Raw genomic sequence first — 17,235 nt, 5'->3', positions numbered from 1 at the left:
CAATCTTCTAATAGGAAACGACATCCCAACACTGAATAGTGTAAAAGCATGGCTTGGGAAAACTTTTGCTATGAAAGACTTGGGAGAAGTTGCCTACATACTTGGTATTAAGATCTATAGGGATAGATCTAGGCGACTAATAGGACTTTACCAAAATACATACTTAGAAAAAATCTTAAGGAAATTCAAGATGGAAGAATCTAAGAAGGGATTCATACCTATGCAACGTGGCACAGTTTTGACTAAAACCCAATGTCCTAGTACTACTGAAGAACTAGACATAATGAGTCGAGTCTCATATGCCTCGTCTATAGGATTGATCATATACGTGTGATACGTATAAGGCCAGATGTCTCATAAGCCATTAGTATGACGAGTCGTTATCAATCCAATCCAAGAGAAAGTCATTGGACCGCAATCAAGAACATTTTGAAATATCTTAGGAGGACTAAAGATATGTTCTTGGTTTATGGTGGTAAAGAAGAGTTAAGCATCAAAGGATATGTGGATGTAAGTTTCCAAACTGATAAGGATAACTTCATATCACAGTTTGGTTATGTATTCATGTTAAATGGAGGAGCAGTGACTTGGAGAAGCTCCAAGCAGGAGACTATAGCTGACTCAACTATAGATTCAGAGTATATTGCATCCAATGAAGCAGCCAAAGAAGTAGTGTGGCTCAAGAAGTTCATCAATGATTTAGGTGTTGTTCCTAGCATAGTCGAACCAGTTGATTAATTAGTAGTTTAATTAATTAATAGTAAATAAAGGAATATGGAATATTCCAGAATGATTTGAATTCCATAGATAATTACAATTAAATTTGGTAATTATCTCAAGGTTTTCAAATCACCTCCCTATAGATAGAGGGATCCAAATCCGGATTTAATACATGTGAAATATACCTTTCAGTCATAAAATCTCGAAACCCTTCAAAACCATTGAATCGCAGGAAACATAGTTCCCATGACATGGACATTAAATTGCCACGACATGGCGAAGCACATATTCGTATTTCTTGAATTTTTTTCGTGGTTGAAGTTCGAAGGTGGTTCAGATTTGCAAGTATTTTGCTTCTTGGGTGCGATTTCAGAAGAGGGACTCTTCCTTGGGTTCTCTAGTCCACTCAACTGGCTCGTCAAAAGAAGAAACCTACAAAGAAAGAAAAGGTATGATTCTATTGTGTTATATAAGTGCATAGATTATTTGAGTTAGATCTTGTGTTTTAAGTCTTAGATCAGAATTGTTTGTTGTTTCCGTTGCCCAATTATTGATCTTTGAGAGGCTCGAAACCCTTCAGTAATGTCCCCTGGTGCCGATTTTAGTACGACTCTAAGAACCTATCCTCTATATTTGGAAGCCCCATCTGTAAAGAGGGTGCATTGCTTTGGTTCTTCTGTATTTTGAAGCCATTGAACTTATTTTTCTACTTCAGGTTAAAGATCCGGACTGAAATCATCCATAAATTCAGCTAATGTTTGTGATTTTATAGCAGATCTTGGCTCATATCTTATGTGACAACCCGAAATTTCCATCTTGTACTATTATCCAAATCAAGCAAAGTCAGACTCGTTTCTGTCACTTCTAGCCTTGTTTTGAGTCATTTGGGTGTTCTAAACCTAGTAACTTCAAGTTAGAAGTTTGGATTTGAGTCCCGCAAGCTCACCCGACACAAAAAGTGGCCAAACACTCCAACTCGAGGAGTGTACGGCCGTACACTTGGGTGTGCGGCCGCACACCCCTCCTCCAGCAGCACACTCTCGTCTGGCAGCACACTCAATGTTATATGATAGAGTCTTGGCCTTCATTCAACCCTTTTTCACCCTCCTAGCCAAGAACTCGTTTTCTCTCAAGTAGCTACCGATTTTTCAGCTAGATCTTCAAGTGGTAAGTGTTTCTATCCTTTGATTTGTTGATTCCTTACTCCATCTAGCTTAGATCACTGATTTCATCCATGAAATCACTCTATTTTAGTAGATCTTCAAGTGTTCTTCAAATTCACCAAGAACACCTACTAATTTATTGGGGTCCAAACACCCCTATAGGCTTTTCTACATTGTAAGTACCCTTCTCCGTCATGTTATTAGCTATGTTTGATCCCTAGAAAACGTCCAAAACTCGATCTGCAAGGAGCGTGTGGCCGCACACATTCATGTGGCCGTACACCCCTTATTTTGGTGCTTTAAGACCTCAAACTCAAGTAGTATTCTAGCACATGATCAAAGACACTTAGGGGATACAAGATATGACCTTGGAAATACGTTTTGGACCATTTTTACTAGGAGTTTGTGGCCGCACACTCCATGGCCGCACACACCTGGCCGCACACACCATGTGTAATCGCACACACCCTTTTAAGGGTCCAACATAGCAAAAAACTTCCATTCCGGCTAAGCAATGGTCAAAACACCTTCCCTAGAACATTCCTAAGGCTTGGAAACACGTTTTTGACACACTTCATAGTGAGTGTGCGGCCGCACACACACTTGGCCGCACACTCTGGCCGCACACACACAAAACCCATGATTTTGTGGCCTTACACTCCAATATAGGGCCATACACCCCTTATGTGCAACCATATGTGTTGGTAACACTTAATTCTAAGTGTTTTTATGTCCTTAAGGCATGTCCCTATCACCATTAGTGGTTATATGCATTGAATGTATTCATATATGTGTAATTATATGTTAAATATGATTCGTTTGTGCTCAAGACTCCAATTGACACCCAACAATCCTATATCGATCTTTCATTCGAGTTACTCACTATAGGTGAGTTCATACCCCTTAATCAACCTTTGAAATGATTTTTAAATGCTTTCATGGGGGGGGGAATACAAGTTGAAGCATTCTAGTTATTGCATTAATCATATGTGATTAATAACTGGAACAAACAGGAAGGTTTTCTATTACTTCCAAATTGTTATCAAACTTATGGATTTCAAACACTTCAAAACATTTTATTAAACTCTTTTAAATGCTAAATCCTTTATCAAACTCTTTTAAACTTACATTATTGTCAAACTCATATCTATACAGATATATTTATATAAGTAAGGTTTGAAGGACTTAGGACTGATAGCTCACTTTATATCCTGTTCCTTGTTTGGTTGTGGACTTAAGGTATCTTGTTATTTGTCCGAATGTCATTGAAACCTTAATTATATATCGTATATATGTGTTAGGATATAAAAGCTTTCACTTCAGTTCAATACCTTTGGGTAGCAAAGGCATACATACAACAGTACTAGTTAACTATAATAGGTATAGTTAAGAGATCACTACCCACTATTACTATTACAACGACACATACAAGAGTCAGTACAGTTACGAGTCATTACATATATACTATAATGAGAAACAATACATACTATACACTATATAAGAGAACATACTATACACTATACAAGAGGATATACTATACACTAGTGCAGAGAAAACATTACTACACTATGACATACTATACAAACATTTGAATACGATAATCAGAATGTGACATACTACTTCTCGATACGACACTACATTGTTGTATCACTTTGTAACCAGAGTCTCCTGGAGGGAGAGCGGGCATTGTGTGTATAGATCTATACGGGATAGACACTCCCACACCCCGACTGCTAGCTACAGTCCCAGCCGACAAGGCCAAGGGGTGACAGAATGTTACCTCACTACATATGACACCGGAGGGTCATTAGTTATTCAGTCGTCGATCAGCATGGTTACATACGATTTCACATTTGAACCTTTAATTAACCGACTAAGAATTAAAGGAAAACAGACTCCCCGAGGTGTATTGTACATTTAATACTACCTGGAGCCTGCATTTTTATCACTTTATAGCCAGCAGTGACACTGCTGAGGTAAAACATTATTTTCCCCTATTACATTTAATTGTAATCATCTCACATAAACGATGACTTAAACTATATTTTTATAATGATAGTTTCACTGGGAAAAACTCTTACATTTACAAATGAACAAACATACAAATAGTCGGGTCTTGGTAGAAGACTACATTTCAGTAGAAAATATAGGATTTTCTAGGGTGTTCAACCATTTCCAAACATTTGCAGACAATTACGAACATTTACACTACGTTGTTATAAACATTTTCATACAAGCAATGACACTAAATACTTATGAACTCACCAGCGTAATGCTGATAAACTCTTTCAAAATAACTTGTATTCTCAGGTCATCAGTAGACAGGTACCGATGGAGCTTTTGAGAAGATGGAGCATTCAAGACTCATCTTTTATTTTGATCATTCATTTTGGTGTCTTACAAACTATACAGAACACGCTTGTATTAAAATTATTATATTAATGCAATGGATGTTGTTGCTTGTCCTTACTATTATGCATTGTTATGATACTGTACATGAAGTCCTCCACCCCAGAACGATTCTGCCGTTCCGGTTTTGGGGTGTGACATCTTAGTTCATATGTACTCAATTATAAATACCACTTGGCCATTTTTTCTAACATCATTGGCTTTTTTATTACATTCTTAATTGGATAATTAGGTTTTACATAAATAGAATGAGTTTCAAAATAGTGACGTAACTTGGTTGAAGCACATATAAGAGATAAGATTAGTTTTCAAGATGTGAATACTTGGTCCCTGAATTCAAGAAACTCTTACTTACATAATATACTGGATGTTGAGCACCATCTTGTTCCTTTACCAAGACTACACTTGTTGCATTCTTGGATACAGTCAGACATTGGAACAAGGGTTCTCCATCTTTAGGTTTGGCTAACCATAGGGCTGAAGATAAGTAATTTTTAAGCTCTTGGAATACCTATTCATGCTCTATTATCCATTCGAACATTTTGTTATTTCTCAATATATCATAGAAAGGTTTGCATCTTTCAAATGCCTTAGAGATAAACCTATTTAGGTCTGCAACTCTACCTGTCAACCTTTGAATATCTTTGGTCGAGTTGGGGATTGAAGGTTCAAGATAGCCTTGATTTTCTTTGGACTAGCTTTAATTCCTCTTTTTGTCACCATGTAACCCAAGAATTTTCACGCCAAAATGGCATTTGGAATGGTTGAGCTTCATGTTGAACTTGTCCAAGATACTGAACGCTTCTTCAAGATCTTGAAGGTGGATCTCAGATTTCTTGGATTTCACTACCATGTTGTCTATATAGACTTTCATGGTCCTTCCAAGTTGTTCTTTGAACATTTTGTTGACAAGTATTTGATATGTTGAAAATGCATTCTTTAGTCTAAATGGCAATGCTATATAACAATAGATACATGTTGGGGTGATAAAAGTCGTATCTTCTTGGTCTGAAGATCCCATCTGGATTTGTTGAATCCTGATGAAGCATCCATGAAGGTAAGGATTTCATGACTTGCAGTGACATCAACCAATGAATCTACATGCAAATGAATTGATTTGAGTGTATTTAGTTTAGATTGTTTTGATTTGGAAACCTATACAGTGTAAATCTTTAACTAATTTGACAATTATTATGTGAAGATCTTAATATATGCTAGAGAGTAGTCAATTTCATTAGTTTATTAATGTTTTCTATTTACATGTTTACTTGAATGCCTTAATATTAATTTATTCAAATCTTCCACATTCGGTTATACTTCTAGAAGTAAGTAGTAACCCACACTCAGTACCAATTTAAGTGGATAATGTGTACAAAAATAAACCCTAGTTGATACCCACAAGTGAGGATTGGCCTCTCCCCCTTCCCCCCCCCCCCCCCAACTCTTTCTCGCTCTAAGGTTTTCTTTTCAATTCCCGGTTTTGGAGACCTAACTGCATTGTTTGATCATTTCCCAAAGATCCAACGGTCTAAATGTCTTGATTTGTCGATAGATGCTTCCTAACATCCACAATAACATTATGTATGGTTGGATTGTTGAGATAAGCTATGTAGGCTCCAAAAACTATAATTCTGTTTGCTGGACAACAACATTTTTCTGGGTTCGATTTTGGTCACAACAAAGAGAAGGACTTGTCGTTTTGCTTGGTCATCCAAGTAAAAAATCGACCACAAACAAAGAGGTATACATTTCAACCCTCTCTCTTTCTCTAGGGTCTTTAATTTTGTTGCATCTAGTCATGAACTTGTGTTTGTTTGTAAAAATTATCATATTCTAAAAAAAGGCCCTTCTATTTATAAAAATATCACCAGTTTGTTGTGATTAAGGGCATACTTCCAACAATTTTCCCATTTCAGATTGCAATTTAAGACTTAAGAAACAATACATTATAAGAATTAACAAGAATCATTTAGAACAATAGTGTTAGATATTTGCTTACTTCCTCCATGACCAATTCGTCAAAATCTTCTATTTATCAAAGATTGTGATGCCTTTTATAAATTTAAACAAAATAATCTTCTAAACATTTCGAAAATCGAAAAGGTAATAATACTATTGGTCAACGGCATTGGAGATTTTAGGTAATAAAATACGAAAAATCATGATCATATTTGAGTTTTAGTGTGTATTTAATCTTCTATAATTAATGTATTAATCAACTTGAGATATTATGTTTAGTTTTTTATTTTAAATATAGAGAGGGACCACTCCAACATATATATTTTTGGTAATAGAAGCTTTGACGGATGGAACTCAAGATCTACCCTGTGAGCTTCGACCTCTTAAATTGTTAGAATTTACCATCACATTAATGTATTATGTTAGTTACTTGGGTTTCTTGAAATATGTTGCTATATGTGTATATAAAAGATGATGCATAATTATTGTTTCAGATGTAGACTATTATTTGCAATGTCATTTTACAACATGATTTTAAGTTAGACCTATTGTCATTTCAATTTGTTTGCAAACAGTGTCTATTGAGAAAGCAACCGTACGCTTTTTTTTCTGAAATCATTTACGCCATGTGAACGCACAATGATTTTTTCTGAAATAGAAAGAAAAATAAAAGATGCTATAATAAAAAATAGATCAAATGTTAACATACAAAGTATGCTATAATAAAAATTAGTATAATGCTTATGGCTTTTTTCGAAATAGAATAAAAAGTATAATGCTATTTATTAAAAAGTAGGTGAATTTTTATTTTAGGCCATGTGGAAATACAACGCTATTTGCCAAAATGAAGCTGATATTCCAGATTTTTATTAGTACAATGTTTATTTTCTGAAATAGAATAAAAGTGGCTATGATTAAAAAAAAAAGGCTATTTGAAAGTACAATGCTATTCTTTTTCGAAAAAAGAAAAGAAAGTAGAAAACTATTTGGTGAAGTAGAATAAAAAGTAGTAATAGTGTATGTTATAACAAAAAGGTGAAATGTTTTTAGGCTATAAGAAAATCCCTGGTGCTTGGTGTGGGTATGCACTACCTACCTACTACACTACACAGGAGCGAGAGTAATATCAAAATATTGACCAATCTTATGTTGTGAAATCCAAAGTAGACATTCTCACATAAAAACCCAAGCTTGGAACAAGGGTGGGTAATTTAGTCTGGCCTATGTACATTACAAGGTAAAAATTTCTATATTGCATGAGGAAGATTTACAAATTTGTCATTGCCAGGAAATTCTTCAGGTCCATGGCTGAAAAATGTTCCAAGTTAGTAAAAAAATATAGATAAAAAATCTTTATATATTTGTTTATTACCTGAGGTTGCTTAGAGCAGACATCCTGTAGAGACAGCTAAACACTAGAACATGCAACCCGATCGTATAGAAAAATGCAAACGTTCGTGCGTATCTGCAAAATAATTATATATAAGGGTCAGAGAAATATATTTAAATTTTAAACTTGCATATTTCAAACGAGAACAATTATGGAATCAAGAACGCAAAAACAGGGTTTATCACATGTGAATGGCAGGGTTTAGTCGCATGTGAATTGCTTAATCACATGTGATTAATACATATAAAAAAAAATACTATCTCGATTTTAACGATAGTCTATGATAATTAAAAATTTTAAAATATTAGAAATTTTTTGTTGATAAAAATAGCATTCCAAAATGGATGGTGAAACAAGAGTAATAAATAGGGAAGGGAGGGGAGGGGGATACTTGTTGCCAAGAAGAAAACGGCCACTGGTGAGTGTAATTTTGTCACGTAAACCAAGCTCCTTGTAGCGTTGATCCTTTTCCTGAAAGAAAGAAAGAAAGAAAGATGGATAAAATAATAGGAATAGGAATAGGATAGGTAATGAAATGAAAAGGAAAACATATACCTTTTTGGAGAATGCTGCAAAAGGGTTTATATCATCTTCGTATATTTTCTTATACTTGGATTCGACATCCGAGCTAAAACCACTTTCAAGATCTTCAGCCGACTGCAGCCAAATGCAAATCACACAATAAATAATCTGTCTCCAGGCAGGCAGGAAGGCTGTGTTTGTTTGTTAGGACATAGGACTTGGGACTATCTCTATGTCTTTTTTTAGGAGGGACTAGGACTATTTTATATACTGAAACCTTTATTTTAGAATTTAGATGGATGTACCTTCCTTGATGCTCTAGAGACTACTTTCTCTAGATTATAATCCTGTACATATCGCATCTTTCCATACAGTTTCACATTATCTGCTTTCGTCTTCTCCAGTTCACTTGTCACCATCCCTATCCTCTCCTTCAATTGCCTTATTTCCTGTTAACAAATAATACTTACACTTAACTAAAGATTTGTTTGCTGAATGCTGATTGATTTTTATTATAATAAATTAACATATTGAGCTAATCTAACTGGGTAAAGTAGTGTAGAATTTGTAGCCATATTCAGTAAAAATGAATTTAAGTGTGTCATACCTCTTCAGTTTCACGCAAGCGTGCCCGAAAACGATCTCTTTGGTTACATATCACCTTAAGCATTGAATTTTGATCTTGGTCCGAGGAAACATTTTTTTTTTTATCTGCTGCTGCTGCATTCTATCAAAATCAAATAAAATCATTATCAACTGTTGTGTCAAAATTAACTTTCATATACTGTATTACTATTAAATATTAATTAATAACTGCTGCCAGCCAAACATGGAAGACAAGACCGCACTTATTTGCCAAACAAAAACTTTCAACTTATTGGGCTGGGTCAAATGCAAGCTTTGTTCATTGTTTTTTGAAATTTCAGCATTCTACTTGCAACTTCTTTTTCTTATCCTATTCCTAGCACTTAATTTTGTATTTGGTTGTGTATGTAATGAGAAGAAATCAAAGTATTTAAATAGTCTTTAACCCTATCCTAAACTTGCAAAAATATATTACCAGATTACTTTGAATTCTTTTCTTATTAGACACTGATGGACCAAATCAAAGCAGTGGAAAATGGTTTTGCATTTAGATGACATTGCTATAAATAAATAAATAAAATATACTCTGTAAGTTAACAACACTAAAGTTATTGTAATACGATACGAGTAGACTAGATATGACATGACATACACATACCTCCCCAGACTCTGAAAGATCCCAATCCTCAAAAATATTTCCTTTACGATCTTTGGAACTGTAGCCCTGCAAGTGAAGTGAAGAAGATATTTCCTTTAAGTCTTTTCCTTTTTGTTTCGTCTTCTCCTATTTACATACATACATAGTAATCCAATCCAACCAAAAAAGCAGTGTAGGTACAACAAGAGTGTCTAGTTCTGGGTTTAGAGTTTATGTTCTGAGCAGGCACACACCAAACCAAATCCAAATGAAGTGAATAATACTAAGGATAACAATTTCTAACCTTCAATATATCATCTTCTAACTTTTGGATAAGCTTTTGTTGCTCATTAATCTTTGAAGTAAGTTCTGAAATTTCCCTTTCACATGTTTCCACCATTGAAGTCTTTTCAGAGAGTTGGACCTAAACAAAAATTAATAAATATCATCTCATAACATTTGCTTCTTTCGCACAAGAATGAATGTGTTGGGAATGGTCTGGAATTCATTTTTTTCACCTTTAACTGTGTCAGTTGATGTTCCATGTTGCGGTTCTTATCAAGAAGCAGAGACTCAAGTTTGCTCATCTCCTCCCCACTGGTAGCAACCTCCCAATCTTCAGCCTCAATTGAGTTATAACCCACTGCCTACACATCCATCAAATATATTTATTATTATTATTATTATCTATATTGTCGACAGGAACAGGATGCATTAAACCAAACCAGGGAAGATAAAAGTGGACTCCATCACTTGTGATAAATAGACATATATATATGTAATTTCATACTTATAAATATAGGCCATGTTTGGAAATTTGGCATGCAATAGTCATGGTGGGTGGCAAAGGGTGTGTGTGAATGCCCGTTGTACGTTTGTTATATTTTTGGATGAGTAGGGCATGGCATTTGCGTCTTTTCCACACACAATAAAAAACAAACGGGGAGAGGGGATCTGTATGACCTGCAGAATTTTAACTTTCTTGCGCAGATCGTCAACTAATTTTTCAGTTGGCCTTTCCTGGAGCTGTTTCTTGATTTCCTGAAGAGCCACTTCCTGTTGATTAGAAAAAGAAGACAATCAATCATTCCCATTGAGATAAAAAATTAAACATAAACCCATGCCATTGGTAATTACTAAATACCAAACTTGCTACTTTTACTATCACATATTTATTACATTAGAATGTAGAGTAGTCAAGCCTTAATAAAAGATTGAAATAAAAATTTGCAACTTTACTTTACAAAATGGTAATGGTGTAATGGTAGCTTACCTTTTCATTGAGCATTGCATTGAGCTTCTTGATTTCGTTGATATGTTGTTGTCGCTCACTAGATAAGCTGCTTTCTATGTTGTGAAGTTCCGTATTTAGTTCAGAAATCATCTTTTCTTTCGCACTTAACGATTTCTCCAGGATGCTATTTGAATCACCATCATCACTACAATCACATACAAAACACAACTCATTCCTTCTTCATCAACAAAATATAACTCAAGATGGATGGAGGAGATTATATATGTAATTTAGGCCTTAAATGCAAGAAATAACTATCTGCTTTCATTCATTTCTGTATTACTTACATTTCTTTCTAGTTCCAACTTCTTTTTTCTTATATTCTACTTTGAAAAAAAATCTACCTAACTTTTCATTTTTTTTTTTCTTTAGCCCTAATATTATACTTTGAAAAATCTATCCTAGGATGCTATCAATGAGAGTAGGTTCATATTTCATGTCATGCATTCATTAGATCACCAAAGATGTTTAAAATAATAACACAAGTGAAATAAACTCAAGAAACAAAGGACAATAACTAAATGTTCTATACCTTCTCTTGGTATCATTGTCTTCATTTGCTGATTGCAGTTGCGAGCGTAGAACTCCCTGCACAATGTACAAATATCAATCATTCAGATTTGAACAAAATTAATTACTCCCAAGACAATCCATGAAAGTAAGTTGATATTTCTTGCTGACTGTAGTTGTTTAACATTTTCTCCCACACCAAAGTTAGTTCCAAGGCAATAAACTTCCATTGATTTGTTTATTCTACTTTCATTTAATCCTATTACAACTTTTAAAAAAATCTACAAAGTAGAACAATATCATTGCAATTCTCAATCCTATCTATGATTGGGTTGATTTTTCAAAATAGAATGTCCAGGTTGAACTTACAACACTATCTATAGCTAATACGAAACAGTTTACAAATAAAATGTTGCATTTAATTTAGCTCATGTGGAGAAATAGTATATGTATGAGCATGACTCACCTTCTCTCTCTCTAGACTGAGCAGGCGAGTCTGAGCCCTTTCAACTTCATCCATCAATAGATTTACCTCTGTCTGCTTAGCTGCTGTATCTTCCTCTGTAATGCATAAGTATTAAGCACAAGTAATGTTATAGGACAGACAGAAAATATGCTTGTAATTTTTATTCAGGGTTGTTCTAGTGAATCTAAATAATCTGTCATGTCTCTGGTTGACAGGAATGGAATGGAATGAATTCAATAGCTAATTTTTGTTTATTTCAATATATAACGAGGGTATTTTAGTCATTTAATAAAAAAGAAACAACAGAATTGAAATGAAATGAATAGAATTTGAAGAATGGTTCATTCCGTTCCATCAGGCAAAACAAAACTTTATTTTTGATTCCATTACTTCCTTGATTTTATCAAGCCAAAGACTACCTATGTAAAAATGAAAATGTGACCTGATTGGGCACGGTACTCGAACAATTTGCTTTGTGCAATTTCATGCAACTTTTGCATGTTAGAAACACTATCCTGAGCATGTCGTAACTGATCCTGCAAAAGTTGCTCCCTGCATCACAACAGAATTTCGATTTTTAATTAAAAATAAAAATAAAAAATGCTGCCGTACTTAAATATGTTACTATAATAACATACCAAAGACCACTTCATCGTGATTAAATTAGCAGATTCTGGTGGAACCTGATGGAACTGAAATTCCAGATTACATTCCATCACCAGATGGATTGGAATTCAATTCTTCAGATTCCACCATTCCTTCCAATTTTAAAAGGAATACAATTCCATTCATTCCCTTACTTTCAAACACCAAACTACCACCCACATTATCATTATGTACACACACACAAAACAAAAACAGATTTAATTAAAAATTAAAATCCAATTTATATATAATAAAATTAAAATATAAAAACATATTATGAACAAAATTAATGTCCTTCCATTTTGTGCCAACCAAACACGTGACATATTACAGTTTCTTCATAGCCCAACTCTTACCAAAGACATTACAAAAACCAAACGCCCCCTTAAGATAAAAAATAAAATACCTTTCTTTTAGAACCTCCAGCGTTTTCTGATTTTCTTCTGCTAAACTGCGTTGCTTCATCTCCACAATCTCTTTTACTTTTTCCTCCATCTAAGGACATATAAAAGTTAGGAAGCAAATTCAGCCTAACAACATTTTCAACTTCCTTAAATCTTGTCAAAGTCTTGCAACTATTTGGATGAAACAGCTGGAATGGAGTTACATTCATGATGGTTCCCTTTCTTTATTTGTTCATCTATCTATTAAATAGATAGAATCTGTATACGATTTTTTTTTTTTTTGAAAGAGTAGAATCAGTATAGGATTAGTTTGTGTAAAAGACAAAGTAGTAGTTGAAATCTGATTATACCGTTTTTGTATCGAAAATTGCAGATAGTGGATTTTAATAGCAAATATGAGATATCAAAATCTAGTATTTGAAACGTAAAATGCAATGCAGTAGAAAAAGGAATGATAGTGGGTAACCTGTTGCTCTAACTGGCGGGTCCGCTCCTCTAGTCGTCTTATTGTTGCTTGTTGGTTTTTAAGGTGAGTAGCTTCCGTTCTGAATTCCTCAAGTTCAACCTTCATCTTCCTGTTCTCTGACTCAACCTCCGATATTTTTAAATCTTTTTCCTGCATAAAAACTTACAATTAACCAGGAAACACCAACAAACAAGATTGCTCCATTTTATTTAACTCCCACACTGAATCCTTGTTCTCTCTTCTTTCATAAGACCAACTTGTTACCCCTAGTTCTATTTATAATAACATAGTAATAGCAACATTGATACCACGGTTCAAGTTCCACAAAAACGCAACCTAATTTCTCTAAAAAGTTCACACTTAAGGTTAATAATAATGATGTTTCAGGAATTTTAGTACCGTACGTAAATGAAATATATGTCTTTCGACCTCCACAAATCCAGTAAGTGAGAAACTATTTGAGATATATAATCTTCTTACATTGCAAACTCATTAACAAATAAAAAGTGAAAATACCAACCGATGCTACAACTGAACTGACTACTCTCATCAGGTTCACTGACATATACAAAATCACACTCCCGATCGTTTGAGTTTCAACGGATGGTTAAACAGGTACTAAGAGACAAATCAACTCATTCCCAAAAGGCGCTGATTCTGATTCTGGAGGCTTTAGGAGTAGTTGTGATAGACAGAATTTGGAGCACTGAAGGAAATGATTGAAAATTCTTTTATGAAAATATCTCTCCATTTTATCAAAATAAAGAAATGCGTACAATCATTCTTCTATTCACTTCTTTTAAGCTAGACTACAGTCTACAGCACAACACTTGTACATAAACACATCATTTATCCAACCATCACTTAATGGAAACATGGCCTCAAACAAAGCCTTGATTCATATTTACCTACTAAAAGCTACCTTCCTTTCCTGTATTACTAATCAATGCCGCATACAACAGACTAGTCACCCTTTACCACTTCTTCCTAAGTACAGTCTGATGCAAACTGCAGTTATCCTGCTTTTCTATCTTTTTCTCTACATTTCTAAAGGACCAACTATTGTAGGTGTCTAGATATCTGCCTTTTCCCATTAGAGCTATGACAAATTTAATGTGAACATGCAGTTTAAAGGATGAAAACACTAAAATCTGCCAAGCGCTTATTGTCTACGCACACCCAAATATATATATATATATATATATATATATATATATATATATATATATATATATATATATATATTTAAAAGTGACTCTTCAGAAAGAAAAGAGTATTCAAAAGACCAGACGAGGTTTTTTTATTATTCATAACTATCGCATGTTTTAACAATTCTAAAAGCACACCGCAGGCTATTTGTTATAAAAGGTGATTGTACTTACAGCAACTGAAGCAACAACAGGATAAGGATCTGGAGCCTCATAAAGTTTCTGGTATATATTAAGGAAAGCATTTTCTCCAAATTTCGCCCTCTTAGTAAGATTGTCAACCTCCTCTTGGTATCCCCTGAGTAAAGAAGTGAACAGGTTGGACTTTTCTTCAGCTGGCGCTTTCTTGAAATCTATCACCAAGTAACAGAAAGGCTCAAATACACATACATGAACATGATGCCTTGCTACTGTACTAACAGAGTCAGATAGATTCTATACTTGTTTACAATCCAAATAGGTGCATTCACAAAGTTGTTATTAGAATTATGCAATAATGGGTAACTGATTCTGCACCGTTCTTGTTATAGGCATGTTAAGTACCTCGGGTGCTCTCTGCGAGCTTCCTGCGGTTCTTCTGGCTGTTTTCCTGATTTTCAGCAATTCTAAGTCCTTGTTCATCTAATGTACTCCTTTCCTTCTCCAAATCAAACTCTGTATATATATGAGAATTTGAAACAATTAGAATTAGTTCCTAAATATAAGTAAATTTCCTCCAACTGAACAAGGAAAATTTCATCATTGCCGCAATGATTTTCCACTAGAAAATAATAATTACAAGATACCAAGCTCATCATATTTGAAGCTATTATAGTAAATCAAAACTCAAAGTAACTAACTACTAAACTAAGAACAACAGAAAAGACTGAAAGACATCAGTGCTATAAACAGATGAGAGTGAGATCAATGTAGCAAGGGCCTCCCCTTTCAGTTCAAGTCTCACTCATTTGCCTCAAAAACTATAATAAAAAAATATATATAACAGAACAAACAAGGACGAAAGAAGGCACCAATCACATCATTTCATGCAACAATGTGTGGGGAATTACTAGCAGTGTCTTATTGCCTTTGCAATGCTTAAGCTCATAGCACCGGAGACTCCAACAAAACCCAGATGATCCATAATCAAGAAAATTATTAATGGAGAAAAAAATCTAACTTTTTTTGTAGAGCTCTTACTTAATGCTATACAATACAATCATCCAATAAGATAACGTTGAATAGCTTTTCAGAACTTCATCCTGTTCAGAACTATTCTCGAGAGGGAGAAGAGGGTCATAAGAGTCGTTGCCAGTAACCCAAATGCACCTTAGCAAGCATAAATTCTATTCATTGAAGGGTAAATACTAATATTAGCTACTTGTTTTTTTAATGATCAAGCCATTCATCCAGTGCTTGTAAGAAACTACATCTAGTAATCACCATTTACGTACCAAGAACTTCATTGAAACGTAAAGGATTAAAAATCACGATCTGTAAATTTTACAGAAGAACAAATAAATGAAACTCAATTGAGAGAAATGGAACATAGTAAACCTCTCCAGAAATTAGCAACAGACGGAATCGGTGCGGAAGTTGACGAAGGCTTTGATTTATCTCTTTCTAATCCGCTTTGAGATGCCTCCATTGATTATTAGTATTGCTCGATCTAGAAAACAATGATAATAGGGTTTATCCTATACCCAATCTCCTTATGCAAATCTCAAAATCTCTAACCCACTTCAATCAATTCTATTTCAGACGAGAAGCATCCTCGCAGTCTGCAATTGATTTCCAGAGCGTAAAACTTTTAGATCAAGTCCGGTTTTTGGTAGATCTCGGTAGTGTGCGTTTGCTTCAAAACTGGATGCGTATGGTTAGTATCTTTGACGTTGTGAACACATTTTATGCCCTTTCTCTTAAAACTCATCTAACCTTTTCCATTTATTAAAGGGAAATCTTCTTTAAATTTTTACTTGTAAAGTCTCAAAAAATAAATTATTTATGAAAAAATAAATTAAATATTCTTTTATATTTTTTTCTTCTATCATCTTTCTATATATTTAAGATTATGACATTTGTTATATTTAATATTTAATAAAATTAATAATTATACTTCTTATCATCTAAAAATGATAGAAAGATGGGTAAGAAGAATAAGTATGAGACTATTTAATGTTTCTTACGAAAAAATATGAATTATCGGTAAAAATGACGATTTGACCTTTTTTCCTGGTTATCGGTTTCATTCTTGACTTGGATGCATTTAAGTCTCATTATTTACCTTAATTTCCGAATAAGTCTCAAAATAAAATTTGCTAACAAAAATGCATGAATTATAGGTAAAATTGATGATTTGACAATTTTCTCCCTTAAACATATTTTATCGGTTTTATTGTTGACCTGGATATCTAATCATTAAATGAACTGGTGAGATGGATATGACATGTTATATAATTCTACATTTACCATAAAACTTAATATTCATCTCATCAACTCATTTAATGAGTAGGCGTCTACGTTAGCAATGAAACCAATAAAAAGGGCGGGAATGAGCTAAAGAGATGGATATGGTGGGTTACATAAAATATAGTGAGACAATTGAAATTTATTATAAACTTCAAGAATAATGAAGTTGTTACTAGTTTATGTAATTATTATAGTCTTCGTTGGATGCATTTCATATTCAAAAAAATATACAATGTGACACAATATCAAATTTTACAGTACACGTAGCATTATATAATCTAATGTAGCGTCCCAAAAATTATAAAGATATTTTCATTTTTAAAATAGATTAACCAACTAAAACCTTTTACATAAATTCGATAAGTGCCATTCATTCATTTGAAATCATAAAGAGTATAGAGTTGGATTG

At 33.9% G+C, this 17,235-nt stretch overlaps 1 protein-coding gene across 1 annotated transcript; it reads right to left on the bottom strand.

Moving 5' to 3' along the window:
* Positions 1-7,226: 7,226 nt before the first annotated feature.
* On the bottom strand, positions 7,227-16,277 carry LOC145132126 (protein CASP). The gene is made up of 19 exons (XM_079066789.1): positions 15,915-16,277; positions 14,922-15,032; positions 14,553-14,731; positions 13,171-13,320; positions 12,707-12,795; positions 12,098-12,207; positions 11,656-11,750; positions 11,212-11,267; positions 10,659-10,824; positions 10,349-10,441; positions 9,904-10,032; positions 9,690-9,809; positions 9,407-9,472; positions 8,771-8,890; positions 8,469-8,612; positions 8,197-8,298; positions 8,033-8,112; positions 7,624-7,716; positions 7,227-7,559 (listed from the first exon to the last, which is right to left on the bottom strand). Exons 1-19 carry the CDS (start codon positions 16,003-16,005, stop codon positions 7,499-7,501), a joined length of 2,055 nt encoding a protein of 684 aa, XP_078922915.1. The 5' UTR covers positions 16,006-16,277; the 3' UTR covers positions 7,227-7,498.
* Between the last annotated feature and the right edge of the window lie 958 nt (positions 16,278-17,235).

Source organism: Lactuca virosa, chromosome 8 (genome assembly GCF_052849685.1).
Source record: "Lactuca virosa cultivar CGN04683 chromosome 8, Lactuca_virosa_CGN04683_v6, whole genome shotgun sequence".
Lineage (NCBI taxonomy): Eukaryota > Viridiplantae > Streptophyta > Magnoliopsida > Asterales > Asteraceae > Lactuca > Lactuca virosa.
This window is presented reverse-complemented; position numbering and strand designations above follow the sequence as displayed.

What these genes read in the sequence shown, in the direction of transcription:
- LOC145132126 (XM_079066789.1), bottom strand. Translation starts at nt 16,005, where the DNA reads ATGGAGGCATCTCAAAGCGGATTAGAAAGAGATAAATCAAAGCCTTCG. An exon ending in GCTCGCAGAGAGCACCCGAG is followed by an intron (nt 14,732 to 14,921) that starts GTACTTAACATG and finishes ACTTGGTGATAG; the next exon opens with ATTTCAAGAAAGCGCCAGCT. An exon ending in ATGCAATGCTCAATGAAAAG is followed by an intron (nt 10,442 to 10,658) that starts GTAAGCTACCAT and finishes TCTAATCAACAG; the next exon opens with GAAGTGGCTCTTCAGGAAAT.